General features: G+C 47.2%; 1 protein-coding gene across 3 annotated transcripts in view; it reads right to left on the bottom strand.

The window, feature by feature from the left end:
- The window catches only part of DGLUCY (D-glutamate cyclase), a 61,365-nt gene that overhangs the window by 12,849 nt on the left and 29,093 nt on the right, over positions 1–19,423 (bottom strand). For all 3 annotated transcript variants that reach the window (XM_081047362.1, XM_081047363.1, XM_081047361.1), the window contains 6 exons: positions 18,407–18,548; positions 17,224–17,346; positions 14,823–15,026; positions 9,180–9,440; positions 5,133–5,232; positions 818–966 (listed from right to left, as the gene is read on the bottom strand). In XM_081047362.1, coding sequence (XP_080903488.1) covers positions 818–966; positions 5,133–5,232; positions 9,180–9,440; positions 14,823–15,026; positions 17,224–17,346; positions 18,407–18,548 — 979 coding nt within the window. The remainder of the gene's footprint in view (positions 1–817; positions 967–5,132; positions 5,233–9,179; positions 9,441–14,822; positions 15,027–17,223; positions 17,347–18,406; positions 18,549–19,423) is intronic.

Genomic DNA, 19,423 nt, shown 5'->3' with positions numbered 1-19,423 from the left:
AGACTTTCATTGTCTCATCAAAACCTTAAAAGCCTAAGGAGACTAATGAGTCTGGGAAACACTCTGAAGAAAACAGATAAACACAGAACGACAAACATGCCTTAATGATTCCAGGGTCTGATGCCTACCTACCCCCAGGGGTTCTCCTTAGGAGTTACATCAAGCTTTTCAGAAATTCATAGATTCCATGCAAAGCATACCTGGTAGTGTCCTGGGAGTCCGGGCTCCGCTCCTAATTCTCCTAGCAACACTAATTAGCTGGCAACCTCAAGAAGCCCCACTAAACCTCACTTTTAGACACTACACCCTCTCTATCTACCCCACGGGGTTTTAAAGAGGCTTAGACAATATAATGAATGTGAAATCTCTTTGAAACCTATAAAAGTCTGTACAGATACAATCACACTATTATATTGTTAGCAAGCACAATATTGCACTAAACATCTATTTATGCTTAAAAACTAATATGCTTCATAAGATGATGCCTAGAAGCCCTGTACATGCGTCCTATATGACCAACAATAATACCGCATGCCTCGATTTTATTGTTACTATTTTATTATTTGTTTTAATGTTTTAGAGTTGGGCAAATGGAATATACTCGGTTACGTGTCATTTCCCTTCTTGCTTGTGGGAACACTGGATTTCTAAATGACGGTGGCATTATTGTATATACGGACCACAATAAACAAAGGCCATCTCTGGAGTGGGAAACAATGGTCTTCAGAGGACTCTTTCCTGTCCTCTGTCCAACAGTCAATAAAAAGGCATTTGGTGAGGGCATGTTCTTGTTGAGTTCTCGGTGCCCCTTGCTTACCAGTTGATGAGATTCCAGGAATCTTGTGCGCAGCGAGGAAAAGATCGTCAATGGGGTCCACCAAGTGCTTGACGTTCATTTTCCTGGCGTTGTAGTACCCGCCGTCCGCAGCCCTTCCTGTGCGCTCTATCGCCACCAGGTGGTCGAATCTGCCAGGAAGCGAGACACAGGGTCCTTAGGAGAGGGTGGCCGCTTGTCCCCGTGTGTTTGTGTGAAGGGCATTTCATTCTCTTTCATTCCTACAGAACTTGGCTGAACACCTACTATGTGCCAGGGCCTGTCCGCGGGCTAGTCTATCAGGTCATTTTAAGAAATAATATCAGAATCTTTAGCATTTTATTAGAGTCAGAGGCTGTGAGAACAGGAAGGCTGATGGTCGGGGGACCCTGCTGTCCCACCCAGATGGCCATTAACCAGTGGGGAGCCAGCACCCAGGGGTTGGAGTGTTGGCTGCTACCGGCCCACTGCTGCCCTCTTCCAGGATCTTGTTCAGTTTACAGACACAAACAGACTAAAAAGGAATTGAAATTTTAGACAAATGAATCTACCGCAAGGTAAACTTCTTTAGACAGAGGGAGAGAGATAAGGGGCACAGAGAGCATGGCAGTAAGAATGGGGGTTGTGGAATTGGGGCCATGTAGGTCCTCATGCCACTGGCCTTGGGTACGTCACTTAACCTCGCTACGCCACATTTTCTGCATCTGTCAGATGACCTAACAACATGCCTGTTTCGTACAGTGTCGAAAGGGTTAAGTGAGAAAATGCACCAGAGGTGCTGAGCGTAGGGTCCCACACCTGCTCAGTGTACACAGGACGTGTTAGTAGTCGTGGCGGTTGTTATTAGGAGGAATATTGTTTTGATCAATTTAAGAACATGAAAATTGTACTTTTATATCTCTTTAAATCTCCCCCAGGATGGAGTTCTTTAAAATCTCAACTCTGCTGTGGAAAACTGCGTGGTAGTTACTCAAAACATTTTAAATAGCATCACCAGGTGATCCCGCAATTCCACTTCTGGGTGTAGAACTGAAAAGAACTGAGAGCTGTGTGTCGAAGAGGTATGTACATACCCATTTTCCTAGCAGCATTATTCACAATAGGCAAAAGGGGGAAGCAACCCAAGTGTCCATTAACGGGCAAACAAGCAAAATGTGGTATGTACATGCAACGAACGGCATGTGATTCGGTCTTACAAAAGGAAGGAAATTCTGACACATGTACCAACATGGATGAATCTTGAGGACATTTTGCGAAGTGAAATAAGATTGTCACAAAAGGACAAAAATTGCATGATTCCACTTATATGAGGTCCCTAGAAGAGTCAAATTCATAGAAACAAAGTAGAATGGGAGTTGCCAGGGGCTAGAGGCTGGGGGAATGAGGAGTTAGTGTTTAATGGGGACAGAGTTTCAGTTTGGGAATATGGAAAAGTTCTGGAGACGGATGGTGGTGATCACTGAACAACAGTGTGTCTGTACCTGATAATACAGAATCGCATGCTTAAAAATAGTAAATTTTGTGTTATGTATATTTTACCACAACAAAAAAAAATTAGCTCTGAATGCTTTCTCTGTACATGCTTTTTAAAAACAAAGTCTCCATAGACGGCAGGATGGCTCAGTTGGTTAGAGAGTGAGCTCTGAACAACAGGGTTGCCGGTTCGATTCCCACATGGGCCAGTGAGCTGCACCCTCCACAACTAGATTGAAGACAACGAGCTGCTGCTGAGCTCTTGGAGGCGCGGCCAGATGGCTCAGCTGATTAGAGCGCCAGAGCTCAACAACAAGGTTGCTGGTTCCCGCATGGGATGGTGGGCTGTGCCCTTTGCAACTAAGATTGAAAACGGTGACTAGACTTGGAGCTGAGCTGCGCCCTCCACAACTAGATTGAAGGAAAATGACTTGGAGCTGATGGGCCCTGGAAAAACACACTGATCCCTAATATTCCCCAATAAAACAACAACAAAAAATAAAAAACAACAACAAAATCTTCATGCCTGTCATGCAGGGTGTCACACGGGGTCTCAGCTTCTGCTCCCCACATAAGGATGCAGGATATGGTGAGGCCAAAAAGGAACACCCACGGAGCCATAGATGGGGGAGTCACACCACTCTATTCTCAGTGGTGGCTGGGCGAGACACACGAAGATCCACACAATCCGTAATTCACTGTCTGCTTTTTCACCTGTCTACCAACCCACCAAAGTGCAGTCACAGCAGTTACATCAGCAGCCAATTGGCCAAGCGGCTACAGCCAACCACCAACCAACACCCAAGCCAGCATCTCCCCACATGAGGCCAACAACCTGGAAACTGCTCTCTGGGACTCTGTCCCCACAATGCCTGTCCATGTCCTTTGGTTGTTTTTGGGACAGAGCCAGGAGGGCAGTTTCCAGGCTCTTGGCCTCACGTGGAAAGCTGCTGGCTCAGGTAGTAAATGGCCATCAACTGTGATTGGATGGCTATCAGCTGTGGCTAGTTGGCCGTCAGCTGTAACCAGTGAGTCATTGGCCACTAATATAACTGCTGTGGCTACCCTAGCAACAAATGGGGGCTAGCAAGAAGACGGTGGCTGAGCTAGCAAGAGCGGATTGCAGGTAGCAAGTGAGGTTGGTTGGCAGAGAGAAGTGAATGGCAGGCTGCAGGTGGCTCCTGCTTTCTGCTTCTCAACCCAGCCGCCAGCGAGACTATAGTGGTATAACTCCCCTATGTATGGCTCCGTGGGTGTTCCTTTTTGGCCTCACCATGTCCTGTGTTCTTATGTGGGGAGCGGGACCAGAGACCCCGCATGACACTCTGCATGACAGTTGTGCTAGAACGCCGTGGCATCATCTATGCTTGAGCAGGTGCTGGAATGCGTTCCTGAGGCGGCTTGCCATGCCCAGTGCAGGAAAGGCAGCCCCTGAGAAGCAGAACCAACAGGAAGAGGAGGGAGCTGTGACTCTGAGTTTCCTCCAGACCTATGTCAACCGTGATGAAAGGCAGGTGAGCACAAGAGCTCCAGTTGAGATTAATACAACCTCTGTCCTGGAAATACTCTAACTCCCCATTTCCTCTGGCCCCTGGCAACAACCATTTCTGGACCTTCCCCCCAGGAGAACACAGTGACAAAGCTTGTGAAGGTGGGATGACTTTTTTTAGGCCAGAAGGGTCTATTTACCTTCTGCAGAAAGGACTTCACTTCTGGGAAGACTGCTCCCTGGGAAAAGTTCATACCTCTTCTCCAAAGAGCAGAGTCCTCTCTCCCCACAGTCAGCCCTGACTTACCTCCCTCCACTTGGACACAGAGCAACACCTGTGTTATCTGACATCAGGGTCCCACCCAAGAGAACTTTCTAGCTTCTCCCTGAGGAGCCAGAGTGTTGTTTGTATGCCAGCCACTCAGGGAATGTGAACATTTCTAACATGCATCACTCCCATGCTTGCAGCTTTAAGTGGCAAATTGGATCCACAATCAAACTTTCCCCTGGAGACCCAGGGTCCTCATTACAAGCACCTGGTTCTGTGCGAGCTGCACTACAGCTCTGCCCTCCAGGCCTGTTAGAGCAGGGTTCTCAAATTCTAAGTGGACACTTGTTAGTGGGCTGTGAAATAGATTCATGAGGTCGGGTCAGCATTTTCTGAAAAGCAGATGAGAATGGTAGAATAGAATAGTAGAGAATAGAATAGAATAGACTGGCATAGAAAATATCAGAGTACATTGCACATAGCAAGAGTAAATATTGTGTTTTGAAACTTCTGTTTCAGGTGTGTGTGTGTGTGTTTTGCAATGCAAAATGTTTTACTCTGGATTGTGGTCAAAAAGGTTTGCCAAGCAGTGTATTAAAAGTTATGAGGTCTGAAATACATCCTATATACAATAGTGTTTTGCAAAATGTTTGAACACCACACTTAGTAAAAACTATACACACATACAGTGTGACAAGCAAATACTTGTCATTACTATACAAGATATACAATATTTCATTTTCCTAAGGCGCTGGTTACCCCCCACTGAAACGATTTTATTATTCTCTAATGGATCATGACCCAGTTTGAGAAACTGCTAGTTTTTGTTTCTTATAATTTTCCCTTCTTCTCCCTCTATTAAGATGTGCCATCTCTCAGGGACCTGCTACTTCCAGAGACCCCCAGTGAAGCCCCCAGGATACTGTGCAGCCCCCAGCCTCGTTGGTTCCTCCCATCCATTGGCTCCCCCGGTTCATGACTTTATTGTCTCTGGAGGGCTGAGGTGCGCAGGGATGTTGTTGTCAAAGTTGATAGCACATGGGGTTTTCTACCGTCCCCCACTTTAAGCCAGAAGGGGAAACACATACCTAGGAGACTTGGGGTCCCTATTTTCGCAGAGAAATGCCTGAGCTGCTTCCACTGATCCACCTTGGTAAGTTAATATTGGGGTCTGTGTCTTCATAACACCTAGAGAAGAAAGGCAAAGGGGAGACCCGTCAGCCCTGGCACTGCATTTTGGGAATTCGTGTTGGCTTTTGAAAAGCTTCTTTGGGGATGGTCATTTTCATTATTGAATGACATTTACCTGTAGGACAGTTTGTTAGGGAAGTCAAGACCTCAGCCCAGAGGATACTTAAGTTCGCTTGTAGTCCTGAGTAAAGCCTAGGTGGAGGGTGGGGTGGAACCGGACCAGTGTCACCAGTACTGTGGGCCAGCACATATGCTCCATGTAGATGCCACAATGTCACCTGAACAGAGGCCTGTGCTGGGCCACTGTCATTGTGATTGCTGAGGACACATTTAGGTGCCCACAGTGACAGTGAGCCAGCCCTCTGCTAAGCATGTGACATACACGCTCTCATTTAATTTTCACAACACTTCTGTGTGATAAGAATCACTGTGATCCCCATTTTACAGAAGAGGAAAACTGAGGCTTACAGATGCTAAATCACTTGGGCAAAGCCAAGTCCATAAGTCGGTGTCACAACACCAGTTCCCACCCCAAACAGGGAGCCTAACAGGGCAGGGAACATAACCCTAGCCCCAAGTGGGGTGCACATGGGGGAGAAAGCCTCGGGAAAGGAAGGTCAGGGCAAGATGAGACCCCCGACACCTGAGCCACAGAGAACCAATTTATCAATATGGACAACTTATACTCAAGACAGGGAAAAAATGACTGCATTTTTTTCTTCTTTAAACATTTCCAGGCCTCCGTTATAAAAAGAACTGAAATGATTTTCATTCAAAGGTCAAATCTCTTATATTTTCTCTGTCCACACATCATAAAAGTCCTGTAAAATCCAGCACAGTACATCATACCCACTAAGCCACCGTGTGGGTGAGGCCCAGGGCTGAGCCGAAGGCCAGCGGAGCCTCTGAGCCTGTGACCAGGTAAGCAGGAAGTCAGAGCGACTGCTGGGAAAGTGCTGGCTAAACATATCCACCAACCCAGCTGTTAGATGGAAATGAGTGCCGGCCTGTTGGCGGCCACTGGCACAGTTGGCCGTCCCTTCTCCTTGATGACAACGCGGTCCCTTGGCTTTCCTTGTTCCTTGGCACTACTCCTTCCTTGTCTCTCTGCTGACTCCCCCTCTTCTCCACCTCTTAATGGGGAGCATCCCAGGGTGCAATCTGGGGTCCTTTTCTCTGTCTCCACTTACTCCCTCAGTGATCTCATCCAGTGTCTTGACTTTAAAAGCCATTAATACGCCAACCGCTCTCCAATTTATCTTTGCAGCCCAGACAGCTCTTCTGAACTTGACTCGTAGCTCTAACTGCCTGCTCGACTTCTCCACGTGCGTGTCTGGTGGTAGCTCACAATTTCAGTTACCCAGGCTCAATCCTGCACTCTTTTTAAAATTGAAATCGTAAAATACACATAACGTAGAATTTGCCATCTTGCTCATTTTTAAGTGTGCAGTTCTCTGCATTAAGGAAATTCATGTTGTTGTTTCAGTCACCACCGTCCGTCTCCAGAATTTTTACATCTTCCCAAACTGAAACTCTGTCCCCATTAAACACTAACACCCCATTCCCCCGACCCCAGTCCCTGGTACCCACCATGCTACTTTTTGTCCTTATGATTTTAATGACTCTAGGGACCTCGTGTAAGTGGACTCATGCACCATTTGCCCCTTTGTGACTGGTTTATTTCACTTAGCATAACGTCTTCAAGGTTCATCCATGTTGTAGCCTGTGACAGGATTTCCTTCCTTTTTAAGCCTGAATAATAGTCCATTGTATGTTGATGCCACACTTTGTTTATCCATTCATCGACAGACACTTGGGTTGCTTCCATCTTCTGCCTATTGTGAATAACGCTGCCATGAACGTAGGTGTGCAAATATCTGTAAGAGTTCCTGCTTTTAGTTCTTCGGTGTATACCCAGAAGTGAAATTGCCAAATCATACGGTATTTTTCTATTTTTAAATTTTTGAGGAAACACGCATTGTTTTCTACAGCAGCTGCACCATTTTACATGCCCACCAACAGTGCACAAGTGTTAAGCCCGCTCTGCCCACCGTCTTCCTCACCCCGGTTCCTAGCAGCTCCATCCCTTCAGTTACCCTACCAAAACCTACAGCAGCCCCCAATTCTTGTCTCACACCCACGTCCAATCCACCCAGAAATCATGACTCTGCCTCCAAAGTACAGACTGCTCTGGCTACTTCTCACAACCTCCACTTGTACCATTCATCCGTGAGTCCCCCTGAAAGCAGAGTCTGAGACAAAGACTTGGGTGCAGGTGGTTTATTTGGGAGATGACCTCAGGAAGCAGTTGGCAGGGAACAGGGAAAGAGAGGACGGGAAGGAGGAAAAATTAGTATGAGGGGATGTGCATTTTGAAGGTCACTGCTCCAAGCAACGGGGTCTCATTTAATTGGGACTGGTGTGTCTCCAAAAGACGAGAAGCAGGGCACTGGCCCCCATCCCCTACTGGTTGGGGGGGCCCTGGACGCAGTAGCCCACAAACTTCTGGGCTGAGTGGTTTATCACAGCCTTGGAGAAACCTTGCAGAACACTGGACTTGTCAGGCCAGCGTGACTCAGAATTTCCACCCCCGTGATGGCTGAAATCACAGGGCCCAAAGAGATGTGTCACAGTGTACCCACCCACTCTCAGCCACCCTCGTCTCCTGCCTGCAATAGGCTGGCCAGTCTCCTTTTTCTACCCTTGTTCCTACAGCTACCCAGGTGATCCTAAGCCAGAACATGGCCCTTCTCTGCTCAGTGGCCTCAAGGGCTTCCTGTCTCACCCAGAGAAAAGCCCAGGTGCTCACAGTTCCCCGGAGGCCCTTCCTGGTCTGGCCCCTGTGACCTTTCCATCCTCCTGTCCAGCTCCTCTTCCCTTCATCCGCTCCAGGCCAGCCGGCTGGCCATTGTCTTCTCTTAAACCTGCTAGGCCCCCACTCTACCTAATGGCCTCTGCCCTGGCCACTGTCACAGTCTGGGAGGCTCTTCCTCCAGCCAGCCCTGGTCTCACTCCTTCATCAACCTCAAGTCTTGGCTCAAACGGCACCTTTTGCATGAGGCCTTCTCTGACCATCTTGTTTAAAACGGCAGCCCACCACCTGAGCTGTGTACTCACACTTCCCCTATTTTGTTTACTGTCTGCCACCCCCATTAGCATGTACACGTGCCAAGAGGGAAAGGTTGTGGTCAGGTTTGTTCACTGTTGGGTCTCAAGAGCCAAAAACAGTGCCTACCATACAGTAGGTGCTCAATGAATGTTTGTGTGAAATGGATTCCGTATGTTCAGACACAACCTTTTTGAAATTTCCAATGTAACTGGTGCTTTAGGGTATACCTTCCTGGTGTTTTAGAGGCAACAGACAGAAACATTTCCTGAATCATGCATGTTGAGGGGCACTGATAGATAGGAGGTAGGAAGCCAGTGAGATTCATCAGGTTCCCAGCTTACGCCTGAACAGCACCTGCAGGATGGAGGATAGGTGAGGCCTGAGACCAGCCTGGGCAACCTAGCCTCACAGCAACATCACTGGAACTCTCATGTTCGTTTGGACGCTGCAGGAACCTGGGCAGCGTGGAGCATCCCCCTCATTTGGGCCACATGGGACACTGTTGCCTGAGCCTCTCGACCACTCTATTCTCAACTATCCCACCTCTAACTCTGGGGTCCAGCAATATCCTGGGTTGTCTGTAGGTCACCCTCGCCTCTCATAGGGTACATGGGCTCTGAGGCCTGGTGGACCTGGGATCAAATTCCGGCTCACCATTCCCACCTGGGTAAATCACCTCTCAGAGCCTCAGTGTCTTCATCTATAAAATGGGGATAATGTTACTTATACCTCAGAGTTGTTCTGAGCTGTGAGGAAAGCGCCCCAAGCCAAGTGCACAGCAGAAGTTCCACAAACGCTGATTCCCTCCACCGTCTGCCCTCATCTCATGGCTCACCTTGCTCAACAGCCTCTTCAACAAGCTTCTCGAATAGACTCAGGGCTCTCTGGTCAACGATCATGGAGACGCCCTTTTCCAAGGCCTGCAGGAAGGTGGCTAGAGCGATGGCTCCCGGGGGGCCATCTGTCTCTTCTGGAGGCTCGTGTTTGAAATGCGTGGGGAACCCGGTGGTGATGAGCACGGAGTGAGAGTGGGACAGCGACAGAGAGGCCCTCAGCAGCTCATCTTTACAGAGCAGGTGCCCGATCCCTCTGTTGCCTGAGATCACAAAAAATATAAAATTAAAATTACAAAATAATATAATTGTGTTTCAAGGAGAAACGTAAGCAAACAGTAGTTTGGTTTTGCTTGTTTGTTTTTGTTTGTTTCAGAGGTGGATTTGAGGGATGTGTCAGAGACTAATTGTTCCCCAGAATGTATGCTTTCTTCCCCCGCCCCCAGCAGTGAAGGGTAGCTGGGTACATGGCTGGCCAGCCTCTCTTTCAGTTAGCTGTGGCCATAAGACTAGGTTCTCTCTATGTATAGAGCAGTCGAAAGGGAACACGAGTGGAAGTGATGTGTGCCACCTCTGGGCCTGGCCACACACCTCCCATGTACTCCTCCAAGCTCTTCCCTTCCTGGTGGCTGGGATGTTGACAACTGACACCCCTTGGGGGGGTCTCACGGTGTGATAGCAGAGCTGCTGGGTGCCTGAGTGACTGGGTGGAGCAGATCCCTTCCTCCCGAACAAACACTCACCCTGAAGTCCCACCTGGACTGTTGCTTGAGAGGCATATATTTCTATTGTATTTGAGCAAAGCATCTTGGGGTTTATTTGTTGTAGCAGTTCAGCAAACCAAAATACAAGGAATGTGGAAAGAAGAAGGGATACAGTACTGTCTTAGTTGGAGATTCCCCCAAAAAAACTTAAGACGAGGACTTGGGTGCGGATATTTCAGTGGAAAGTGAGCCCAGGAAACCAGTCAGAAGATCCAGGAAGTGAGATAGAAAAGCGAGAAGAGGCACTAGAGTATGTGTGAGGGAGCAGGCTGACTCTGAAGGCAACTGGGCCTCAATCTTGCTGGAAATCCTCTCCAAGAAATCGTGTGGGCCCCATATAAGGAAGGACAGGGAGGCTGGGCATCTCTGCTCTGGCTCCTGTCCCCCTTGGGTGAAGGTTGTCCACCGGGATGTTAACTCCTCTGCACTCCTGGGCTGTGCCTGCTCTGCTCGAGCCTGTGGTGGGAGCTGCTGTGCTGGGAACTGCCCACTGCAGCCGGGGTTTGGGTGGCGCGTCTGCTATGGATGCCTCCAGTGGCTGCACAGCCACCCATTCTTGTCACGTACTGTGGTGCCTTGTCAACTCTCGGGTCTCCGCAGAGCATATCTGTGCCGTATAAAGGCAGGATGTGACTCAGAGTTTCCACCCCAGCTGTGGCTGAAATGAGCGGTGAGCCTCAGGGTCGTGAGAGGATGCCAGCTTGCATTTGAGGTGCCTGGAGAATGTGAAGGGACACAGGGTTTGGATTCCTGTTATGGAGGAAAAGTTGCAGATTTGGAACCTGGACATTTCCATCCAAGTCCAAGTGTTGGCACATCACCATAGCTCTGTGACCGTGCCCTCATCCTTGATTGGTGTGAATGTCACTTTTCCTCCATGGAGCATGGGGTGGTCCAGGTGGAGGAGGGCTGTGGGGAAATGGCCCCTCATGCACTGCCAGTGGGAGTGGAAACTGCCACACTTGTCTGGAGCGTGATTTGTACCTTAGATATGTATATTCCACTGGAGCCAGCAATTCACTTGTAGGACCTACCCTGATAAAGTAATCTTGGTTATGTACACAAACATCATCATAAAGATGTTCACTGCAGCATTGTTTACAGTGTCAAAGAATTGAATTTAATAAAATTGGGAGGACATTTGTAAAATGGAATTCTATGCAAACATTAAAAAGATGCTGTAGGCCAGCCTGGTGGCTCAGGCAGTTGGAGCTCCGTGCCTCGAATGCCAAAGGCTGCCCGTGCGATTCCCACATGGGCCAGTGGGCTCTCAACCACAACGTTGCAGGTTCAATTCCTCGACTCCCACAAGGGATGGTGGGCTTCGCCCCCTGCAACTAAAGATTGAACATGGCACCTTGAGCTGAGCTGCCGCTGAGCGCCCCGCTGGTTCAGTTGGTTGGAGCGCGTCCTCTCAACCACAAAAGTTGATGGTTCAATTCCTCGACTTCCACAAGGGATGGTGGGTTGCGCCGCCTGCAACTAACAACGGCAACTGGACCTGGAGCTGAGCTGTACCCTCCACAACTAAGACTGAAAGGACAACAACTTGACTTGGAAAAAGTCCTGGAAGTACACACTGTTCCCCAATAAAGTCCTGTTCCGTTTCCCCAATAAAATCTTCCAAAAAAAATAGCGATATAGAGGTTAACCCAGAACATTAAAAAAAAATGCTGTAGAAGACTATAATTAATGACATGGAAAGATGTTTACAATGTGTTAAAAAGTGAAAAAAACAAGTTCTAAAATAATATCACAGCATGATTCATATATATATGAATATTGTCATATACTAGGGCTGCCAAAAACTGTATACACATGACTTGTATTCATCTTTTGTTATTGGTATATATTATTACAATTCTTTTTTTTTTTTTTTAAGATTTTATTGGGGAAGGGAAACAGGACTTTTATTGGGGAACAGTGTGTACTTCCAGGCCTTTTTTCCAAGTCAAGTTGTCCTTTCAATCTTAGTTGTGGAGGGTGCAGCTCAGCTCCAGGTCCAGTTGCCGTTTTCTAGTTGCAGGGGGCACAGCCCACCATCCCTGGAGTCGAGGAATTGAACTGGCAACCTTGTGGTTGAGAGCCCGTGCTCTAACCAACTGAGCCATCTGGGGGGCAGCTCAGCTCAAGGTGCAGTGTTCAATCTTAGTTGCAGGGGGCAGAGCCCATCATCCCTTGTGGGACTTGAGGAGTTGAACCGGCAACCTTGTGGTTGAGAGCCCACTGGGCCATGTGGGAATCGAATCGGCAGCCTTTGGAGTTAGGAGCATGGAGCTCTAACCACTTGAGCCACCGGGCCAGCCCGAGTATTACAATTCTAATACAGTTTTTCCTTTCTTAAAAATGTGTATACATTCTTTTTGGCACCCTCTGTATGTAAAATGTATGTAGTTATTGTTTGTTTCAGTCTTCTAGGTTCAAGACTGAAGATAGACTTTAAGGGCAAACATAAAACTGTTAATAATGGTTAATTGTGATGGGATTCTGATCATTTTTATTGCTAATTTGCTTTCATATATTTTTCCGATTTTTCTACAATAAACATGACTTACTGTTGACAAAGGGGGAGAAAAATAACATTTTTAAAGAAAAAAACTGGACTGTAACCTATTTCATAGGATGTGTGTTCAGCACCAAAAGAGAGAGGAGGAAAGAGAGTACACTCCCAACTGTAAAGCGGTCTGTTCATTTATGATGATTTTATCTTTAGTGCAAACATTATTATTGTAAACCTTGTATGCCTTCATATTCTCCAGGCCTGTCAAAGGCAAACCAATGTCCTCTTAAAAATAACTGAGTGGCTCTATTATTATGCCCAGTGAGTAATGCTCGGTCCATTGCCATTAATCTTTTATCTGCTTATTGAATATAGCAGGAATCAAAAGCATCTGTTATTCTGGAGGATTAAAGCTGTTCCTTAATAGATGATTTTGGCACATCCGGACAGCCATAAATCTGCCTTTACCCTGAGCCTCAAGCTTCAAGCTTTGACACACAGTCTGCACAAGCACCGAAGGGAGGTGTTGTGGACGACCTCCCAAGTCATTTTTATTAAGCCATGGGCTCACTGCATCTGCAGTAAATTTACTTCCCAGTTACTTTTCTATCGGAGCTAATGGCAGAGTCAATACTTCATCTTCCATCATGCCCCTGGTGTTGAGTGTGAGAGCAGCCAGCATGGGTAAAACTGTTTGTGAGAGAGAAAAGTATTGCAGAAATTTTTAAAAATATCCACCAAAGGGATCAACTATGTAAGAGACTCTATATCTGTATACTTAGCTATGAGCATTCACCTCTCTATACACATATGTCCTTAAAGATGCATCTGAAGCGGTATGTCCCAAATTTACTGTGTGTCCGTATTTTGAGGAAACCATATTTTCTGCAGAATGAATAAATGAATGAACAAGCGAATGAAAGAAAGAAAAACCTAACAGACAAACAAACAGGCAAAAAGCTATGTCCTATGGTTTCACAGGAAGTTTTGCTATGGCAGACCCCTCCGTACCTAGTCGGCAGCCTTTGCTCCCAGGCCCAGGGGAGGGAGCAGACATTTTTCAGGCTGGTCTGCACCATCAGTTTCTGGGCCACAGTGTTAGCCAACACAAAAGGACACCCAAGCTGACTGCTCGATGGCCCTGACCAGGCCTACTGTTCTCTACCACTATGTCACCACGAGCTGTTTGGGTTGCAGGAGTTGGGCCTGGAGGGTGGACTTCCCAGGTTGGCCTCACTCCTCTGCTCTCCACAGGTGCCCTGCCACCACCCATCCAGGTATCTGCCTGGGGAGCAGGTGTCCGGTGGGCCAGCAGGGAGCCACCTGGGCCTTCTCCAGACAAAAAGCAAAGAGCACCCAGGTCTAGAATCACAGCCCATGAGAAGGGGCAGAAGAGGGAATGGGGCATGATCCAGGAGAGACTGCCTGGCCTAGAATGAAACTCTGTAGATAATAACTATTATTCTATCACAACCCTGATAGAATATTACTCCTGTTATTACTCCTGTTATACTGATTAGAAAACGGAGATGGACAGTAGCTGTGAAGTCTACACCTTACTTTTCTGTGAGGCTTCCTCAGAAATAAAAACAAATAAAAAAACACCCATGCACAATGGCGCCCTCTACTGAGATTAGACATTAGGCTTTTATGTGAAGATACAGCCAGAAGATCCCCTCAACCAGCTTTCAGCAAACTGCCTCCTAATTGGAACCGGCAGACCCCACTGTGATCCCAGTAGCCCTGTCCCTGTCTGGAAAGCCAGCGGCTCACAAGCCACAGAAGAGCTGTCCTTTCTCTGAGATGCAGTTTACAATATACACGTCGGCTGCAAACTGTTGTGAGGCTGTCACTGCAGGGTCCTGCCCCACCAGGATCCCCCAAGGAGTAGCAATCCAGCCCCTCCCTTACCCCTGGCTGCTGGTACAAAAAAATCTGTTCTATGTCCAACTCCAGGGCAATGACACAGATGGGAAGACTAGGGCTATTAGTAATACGTGGATGATGCTTAGACGGTGGCACTTGACTACCTAGGATCCAGTCTCTCTTTTTTCTTACCTCCCCAAACCCAATTTATTTCGGGCAATGTGCCTAACTAATAAGCTTGCCTCCCAAACTGCCTCACATTGTTGAAAAATTTGAAGGGGAAAAAAAAGCATAAAGAAGAAAACAAAAATCACCCACAAATGCCACTCCCCAGGGATCATCATCACCATCAGTATTTTGCTGTATATACTTCTAGCCTTTTGGGGATTCATACAAAGGATAAACGTTTACAAAAACCATCCTGTAGAAGCAATTTTATGGTGCCCTTTTCACTGAAAATTACATCAGTGATGGATTTCTCTAGGCCTTTGAGCTGTGAATGTTTTGTTTTTTACCTGGGTCTACAGCAATTATAGTTTCTAGTTCTCTGATCTTCCGAGCGGCTGAAGCTGATGTGATGCTGTAGTGCAAAGGATCCTGGGAAATGAGATGGACCTCTGGAATTCCCTCAGGGGTGAGACGATTGGCTGGAGACTCTATATCCTTCAGGTCGGTCATAACTGTGCAACCTGGTGCGCTCGTGAAAGCCAGCGGGGTCTCTAAAACACACAACAGGAGGGACTGAGCCCGCCCACTTCATCAAACCTAGTCCTTTTGCTACTAGCCCACTGCTAATGGACAAGATGGCGCCATGCATCACCTCTGTCAATAACATTCCTTACACTGCTTGTTGGCCCCAGGTCAGAACAAGCTGGCTTATGGCGAAATCAAGGTCCACTTAAACAGGTGCCTCCAATTTTTAGGAGAGTGAAGATGAGGTGAGAGTGGGAAGAGAAGTGAGGTACAGCCACAGCTTCAGTTGGAGTTTCCATTAATTCAATCCCATGGATATCAGAAAGTACGTACTGAACTCTTACAATGTGCCAAGCCATCTTTCTTTACTCTGCAGCAAATGTTAGATTTGCTAACAGATAGCTCTGAACATAGTTTCTGTTTTCCTCAAAGTACTTATATTTTGCTTTGGTTTATGTTAATTTTGTTCTTTAAAAAAATCTCCCCTACTAGATTACAGGCAATGTGATACACTCTAGCATAGTTATTAAGAACATGGCAAATGCACTTGAGTTTGACACGCAAATTTATCCTCTCTAAACCTGTGCCCTCAACTATAATGATTATGCCTCATATCAGAACTAACTGGAAAATACCCATTGGGTGCTTAGTACGTGCTATGCTGAACTTACATCTTCTGCTTTCTTCAGGGTCTCGTTATCCCTGAGTACTCTAACCCCACTGAGCTGTGGGCTCCTGGAGAACAGGGACCGTTGCCTACTTATCTCAGGATCCCACGTGGTACCTTGCACATAAAAAGTGCTCAGTGAATGTAGATGTGAACTGAGTAAATAACAATGTCTGGGATTTCATAGAAAACAGTTAAATGTCTCAGATTTAACAGAAAGCCAAAGGCAGCTAACACTTCAGCAGAAAAGCCTACTGATAGACACATATGGCATTCTGAAGGACTTTTAGACATGATGTTTAAGGGGAAGAACTAGGGATTTTGTTTTTCTGTGTTTTGGATAGCACCTAAAATCGGTCATTCTAAAGCCAGGTACACATCAGGACAGTTGGCTCAGAGTGTGACCCGGGGTTTTGTTTTGCTCCATCAGTTGTGAGGCGTGCAACAATTAATAATTTGCTAATAGAAGTTTAAATATTAAAGTTGGAGCATGATTTTTGTATTTAGAATGAGTCAAGGATGTCCCTGACCAATGATGCCATTTGTTCTCATGTATAATCAAATATGCTATCGCAAGACAGAACTAAAGGGCTGGATGTGCTGGGATGTCCAGGGCACTGAAGCCTCTTCTGCAGGGCACCCCCCATGGCCTTGGCAGGAGAGGGGTGAGGTCACCACGCTGGAGGTATTTACCACGTGCGTGTGGGTGTGTGTACACACACGAGCACACACACACTCGGAAGTGCCCACAAACTCCCTGAGAACTGCATCTTGTCTTGTGCAGCATTTTATTCTTAAGAGCTAGGCCTCTGCCTGGCACACAGTAGATGCTCAATACATTTATGTTAAATACACAGAATGCCACGGGTCCTGGTGTTTATGCCTGATCACCACATTAGAGATAATCTTTTCCTATCATGAGGTCATGCTGATAGCTAAAGTTCCATGAATGCTTTCAAAATAAACTGAAAGTAACACTAAATTCTATGATTTGTAGTGTAAGTGTGGCTGACCTGGCTAGAACTTTCAGGTGTCTATGAGGTGGGCTGCAATAACTTATTTTTCCTACTTCCCTCACATCCCTTCCTTACTGTGAGCTAGTTAGGGCGCCCTCGTGTGTCTCTTCGTTGTAATATCACCCTAGGCCTTTGAAAAAAATGTACTGACAGTATTTCTTGCAACGGCCATGTGAAATGGTTTGTTTAGTTGTGCAGCTCGCCTTCACCTTTGCTTTCAAAGCCACACCAACCTACAAAACGTCTCAAAAGGTCAATCTAAATATTGACCCTTAGAATGGACTGTACGCCTTCTGCAGACAGAAATATATTTAATCAACACATATTTGAGCTGAAGGACAAGACAAGCTGGTCTGGTGAGACCCAGCCCTGGGATGAATACAAAAAAGCCAGAGATATCTTCGCTGTGGGCTGTAGGTCTACGTTATCCAACTTTGTTCCTTAAATCATTGCACAGTGAAAGCCTATCCTTTCAAGATCTAGAGACCCCCAGTTTCTTTTCTAGGCCAGAGTAATTGCCCCCCTTAAGCCCGGACGTACTGCAGCTGCTGACAGCTTCGAGACTGGTCAGCTGAGAAGGCCAGAACACTGGGACATCCCCCGGCTGACACACCACAGCATCCCCGTAGTCAGGTTTGGAAAGATCTTTGATTCCCAACAGTTCTGCAGATGGAAAGAAAAAAATGAGTTCCACTGAGGTCCTGCACTGGCAACTACCATCCGAGTTGAACACGTTCAGTAGTTGATGGTTCTTTCTCCAGGAGGAACTCTAGTCCTAGGATTGCCATGGATGGTGTTGGAGAAGGATGAGGCGGAGAAAAGGAATCACCATTTCACAACTCAGGATTCTTGCTGACTTCTAGTCTGTTTTGAATGGTACAGAATTATGAACCCCTGGTGTGACTACTGGAGGAGTCTGAGTGCGTTCAGCCCAACACCCTCATTGTACGGAATGCTAACAAAGCCAGCGTTTTTGAGTTTATCTTGGTACAGGCTGAGTCACATAACATAGACCTAAACTCTGTTGCTTGCCCACCAACACTGCCCCTTCCCCTGGCCAGCCACAGAGTGCTCATGAGGACAGCAAAGAAGGATGCATTGGGCCCAACCCATGCCCATTCGTGAGAAAACAGTGAGCAGACACTTTGGTTGGGGTGGTCCTGAGACATCACCATTCTCTGAGGAAGGCGGCAAGTGCTGACTGCATTGTCACAGGATGCCAGGCTTCGTCTGCTTTTGTTGGTTACACAGCTGAGCAAGTTCAGGTACACTGAACGCTGACTCGTACCAAGGCCCAATCCCAAGCTCTCACCAGGCTCTCTGAGAGCCAAGAGGCCTGAGAAGCTTCCATCCTTGGATCTGCTCTCTCACTCTCAGATTGCGTGCAGATGTGGGGGATCAATGGATTTCGGATCAAGTTAACGTTTGGGAGGAAGCTGTGTCCTGCCCAAATGTGCTGCTAAACAATAGCATTTATTAGAGGCTGCTCTGAGCTCAAATCTCAAGACAAATAGCTCTCCACCACCTGCTTCCCTTACCCCAGGTTCACCTGGAGATCACAGGAGCTAATGGGTCAGTTTGACTCTTTTGTCAAGGGCAGCGCCATTAAACCTGAGGGGCATCTAATATGGCTGTGGGAGCTCAGGAACATCGCAAGCTCCCTTCTTCTTGGGCCAAAGTCCAAAGGCAGCTGTCAGAATCATGAACGAGAGTGGACACTGACCTGGGTCACCAATATGAATGGGTTGTCCCCCCGTAGAGCAACTGGCCTGCACCAGCCTTTCCAGCTTGTCCTTGGGGATAGGCCTCATGGTGACCACCAGAGGGCAGCAAAAGCCAGCAATGTGGACGCAGGGCACTGCTGTCTGCCGAGAAATCAAGTAAAGAATGTTAAAAATATGAACTTAGCACAGATCGGAGCACTGAGTACCAAGAGTTCAAGGCAGTGAATGAAGTAGGTAGGAGGCCCAAGTACCTCGTATAAAAATACAGCTTTCACTTTTATGTGACATACAAATGCGGAAGTTTGCTAGTAATTAGTGACCTAAAACAGAGACCCTCGTGTGGTATGTGCCGTAGACCCCTTTGGTAGTCTGGTGCAGCTACGTCAGAGCCCCGTCAAAGCAACGTTTTTAACGGCTTAGAAGGAAATGCATAGGACTACAAAGGAAACCAGTTCTATTGCAAATGCAATTATCAAATTATGAAAAAATGTGGCACAGCGATATGTATGTTTCTTCATTAACAGCTTAAGGAACAAGACGACACAGCCACCATTATAATTTCGAAGTACTGACCAACGGTATAGGATACTTTTGAGCTATCGGGAAGAACCGTAATGTGATACGACAATGTCTGTGACTTCTTTGGGCAGCCAAGAAATCACAGGTTCTGCTGATACGACCGCAGTCTGTTGCCTGCATTCGTAATGGAAGGAAAGGCTCAATTTCCAATTGAGACTATACAAATGAAAACATAATTGTTTTTCCCATCCCTCTGAAGGGACCCTCTGAATTTTTTCCAGGGAACTCAAGGGGCTGGTGGGCCACAGGTGAAGACCTCTGGGAGAACTGAGGCAGACAAACCCAAGGGAGCGAGAACCTCACAGGAGGCAGCGGGGTCTCCAGGGCCTCAGGCGTCCACACGGGGGATGGAGGCCCTCGCCCAGCTCCCACTGGGCCCTGCCTCACTCCTCCTGCCTCAATAGATGTTGCCCGGGATGACCTGAGTGACTTTCACT

Source organism: Rhinolophus hipposideros, assembly GCF_964194185.1.
Source record: "Rhinolophus hipposideros genome assembly, chromosome: 5".
Classification (NCBI taxonomy): domain Eukaryota; kingdom Metazoa; phylum Chordata; class Mammalia; order Chiroptera; family Rhinolophidae; genus Rhinolophus; species Rhinolophus hipposideros.
Note: the sequence above shows the minus strand (reverse complement) of the source record. Positions and strands in the feature narration are given on the sequence as shown.